Source organism: Salvelinus sp. IW2-2015, linkage group LG6.2 (assembly GCF_002910315.2).
Source record: "Salvelinus sp. IW2-2015 linkage group LG6.2, ASM291031v2, whole genome shotgun sequence".
NCBI classification, from domain to species: Eukaryota; Metazoa; Chordata; class Actinopteri; order Salmoniformes; family Salmonidae; genus Salvelinus; species Salvelinus sp. IW2-2015.
The window spans coordinates 22,410,884-22,414,355 of NC_036846.1; the positions used below are offsets into that span (position 1 = coordinate 22,410,884).

The 3,472-nt window shown below is 49.3% G+C and overlaps 1 protein-coding gene across 1 annotated transcript; it reads left to right on the forward strand.

The window, feature by feature from the left end:
* Window positions 1-77: 77 nt before the first annotated feature.
* adrb2a (adrenoceptor beta 2, surface a) lies at window positions 78-3,256 on the forward strand. The gene is made up of 2 exons (XM_023990430.2): window positions 78-1,079; window positions 1,525-3,256. Exon 2 carries the CDS (start codon window positions 1,528-1,530, stop codon window positions 2,821-2,823), a length of 1,296 nt encoding a protein of 431 aa, XP_023846198.1. The 5' UTR covers window positions 78-1,079; window positions 1,525-1,527; the 3' UTR covers window positions 2,824-3,256.
* The last annotated feature ends 216 nt before the right edge of the window (window positions 3,257-3,472 follow it).

Sequence of the window (3,472 nt, forward strand, 5' to 3'; positions counted from 1 at the left end):
GTAACATGAAGTCCTATGAGTGTCATCTGATGAAGATCATCAAAGGTTAGTGATTCATTTTATCTCTATTTCTGCTTTTTGTGACTCCTGTCTTTGGCTGGAAAAATGACTGTGTTTGTCTGTGATTTTGCGGTGACCTAACATAATCGTTTGTGGTGCTTTCGCTGTAAAGCCTATTTGAAATCGGACACTTTGGTGGGATTAACAACAAGATTACCTTTAAAATGGTATAAGATACATGTATGTTTGAGGAATTTTAATTATGAGATTTCTGTTGTTTGAATTTGGCGCCCTGCACTTTCACTGGCTGTTGTCATATCATCCCGTTAACGGGATTGCAGACATAAGAAGTTTTAACCTCAGTCATTGTATCATTGCTGGAGTACAGAGCCAAAACAACAAAAAACGAGTCACTGTCCCAATACTTCTGGACCCCACTGTATGTGTCCCTTAGATGGTTGTACATTTGGCAGGTAGTTAGAAAGTACAGCTCGGTTTCCTCATTCTGTGGGCAGGGGCCACATATCCTGTCTTCTCTTGAGAGCCAGGTCTGCCTATGACAGCCTTTCTCAATAGCAAGGCTATGCTCCCTGAGTCTTGTGTAGGTTTAGGCATCACTTTCCTTTAGGTGGTTGTGGATTTTAACTCTTCTGGATGTTGATAATTAGTAGGCATAGTCCATATTCTGCTATGCATTATTTTCTCCCTCCCTCTCTCACTCTCTCTCTCCCTCTGTTCAAACTCACCTCACTGCAGCCTTCAGCTCTCCGGTCAGGCTAGGCATCTGATTGGCTGAGGCCATGCTATGATGTCATCGCTGAATCTTATAAGGGCTCTGACACACAGCCTGGGAGCGACATTAGCAGAAACACTGCACGGCAAGCTGACTGTGTGGGGGAGAGAGTGAGACACAGTAATAAGAGAGAGACAGAGACAGAGAGAGCGAGTGAAATTGTGAAATAGAGGGGGAGCTGACAGAATAATGTGGGAAACTATACACTGAGGAACTACCCAAACCTGAAGAAGACTTTTATGACAACGTTTATGGGAGGCCAGGACAGGGACCACAACCTGTGGAGGTTTGTACATGTAGTGTTTGTTTGTTTGTTTTTGTCTGCTGTTGTCATGGGAGTTATTTCACTCAACAGTTTTAGCCTGTTTAGCATGTTCTTAGCACCTCACGCTGTTTCTCGCTCACTTTCTCTCTCTCTCTCTCTCTCTCTCTCTCTCTCTCTCTCTCTCTCTCTCTCTCTCTCACTGTTTCACTCTCTCTCTCACACTCATTCACTCACTGCCTCTGTTTTCTTCCTCACCTCTCTCTGTCTTTTCCTCTCTCGATGTGCATTCATCTGTTTTTACCCTCACTCTCATATCACGTCATCATTCTCTCTCTCCCTCTTTCTCTCTCTCTCCCTCTTTCTCTCTGTCTCTCTCTTTTCGTTACTTCAACTGCTTCTTCCTGTTTTTACCCATCTCTCTCTATCTCTCCGTCTCTCTTTCTCTCTCTCCATCTCCTACCTCTAGACCATGGGCAGCCCCACCCCCCCTGTGCCTTCCCTCAACGTCACCGAGTCAGCCAACACATCATGGGCCAGGGCGGCTGGCGGCGAACCAGGTTACAGTGAGGTAGAGATGGTCCTCCTAGGCATGGTTATGTCACTGCTGGTCGTTGGCATCGTGTTCGGCAACATCCTGGTCATCATAGCCATCTACCGGTTCCAGAGACTGCAGAACATCACCAACTGCTTCATCACCTCTCTGGCCTGTGCCGACCTCGTCATGGGTCTCATCGTGGTGCCGTTCGGCGCCTGCTACATCATCTTCAACACCTGGCACTTYGGCAGCTTCTGGTGTGAGTTCTGGACYGCCACTGACGTGTTGTGTGTGACGGCCAGCATCGAGACGCTCTGCGTGATAGCGCTGGACCGTTACCTGGCCATAACCTCTCCGTTCCGCTACCAGTCTCTGCTGACCAAGTGTAAGGCGCGCGTGGTGGTCCTGCTGGTGTGGGTGATCGCTGGACTCATCTCTTTCTTACCCATCCACATGAAGTGGTGGATCAGTGACGACGCGGAGGCCAAGGCCTGCATCCAGAACAGCAACTGCTGTGACTTCAACACCAACACAGCCTACGCCATCACCTCCTCCATYATCTCCTTCTACATCCCCTTAGTCGTCATGGTGTTTGTCTACAGCCGCGTGTTCCAGGAGGCCAAGCAGCAACTACGCAAGATYGACCGCAGCGAGGGGCGCTTCCACGCCCATAACAACAACATGGCAGGAGGAGGAGGAGGAGGAGGGGTGGAGAGTAACAACGAGAGCCGAGGAGTTGGAGGAGGATTCAAGAAGACCAAGTTCTGCCTGCGGGAACACAAGGCCCTGAAGACCCTCGGGATCATCATGGGGATCTTCACGCTGTGCTGGCTACCCTTCTTCGTCCTCAACGTGGTGGTAGCCATCTGGAAGGTAGGGGACATCGGACTYGCCTTCAGGATACTCAACTGGATAGGTTACGCCAACTCTGCATTCAACCCCTTGATCTACTGCAGGAGCCCTGAGTTCAGATACGCATTCAAGGAGATCCTGTGCATCAAGAAGGTCCGGTTCCCCAACATAGGGCCTACCAATGGATACATGTACAGTGGGCACAGCTGGCAGAGTGAGCAGCAGGGAGGGAGGAGTAAAGGGAGCTCGGAGGACAGGGAGGACAGTGACCCAGCTGCAGACGGGTGTTCGGGGAGGGGAGAGGTGGGTGGGTGTGGAGCTGCAGACAGAACGGACCCGAACGGGAACTGCAGTAAAGGGTTAACGACTGTACTTTAACCCCTCACATTTGATCTTTGGAACAGACAGACATATTTCACTGCCATCGGCCATTGTCACTTCACCAAGTCACTGAGATAAGACTGGATGGATGGATAGAGGGTGAATGGTGAGTGGATAACATGAGTGGGACTTGTTAGATTCAGGTCAGGAGAGGAATTTGGTTCTGTTTTTACCAGTAGGTTTGATAAGTACATCACTATGTTTTGATATGTTCATTTAGAAAGAGATCATGTAGATTGTTCCATCTACCTCACCGTGTCAATTGAGATATCTTTATTTTCTTATCATGTTTTATCTATATCTGTCACATTGATTCACCGAACACAGAAACCAGACTGGCTCATAACTCCACAAGATTGTGTGAAATGTATGAACACTTGACTGTAAGTCGCTTTTTGATAAAAGCGTCTGCTGAATGGCATATATTATTAAGAATTTGAGGCACCAGGCCTATAGTGCGCTTCGAGAGGTCAGTGTGCCCTGTCCCTGCTCCCCGCACTAGCATGAAGGTGCGTGTCCTTAGCCCGGTGCCTCCAGTTCCGGCATCACGCATCAGGTCTACAGTGCGCCTTATCCGGCCAGAGCCATCCGTCTCCCCAGCGCCATCTGAGCCATCCGTCTCCCCAGCGCCATCTGAGCCATCCGT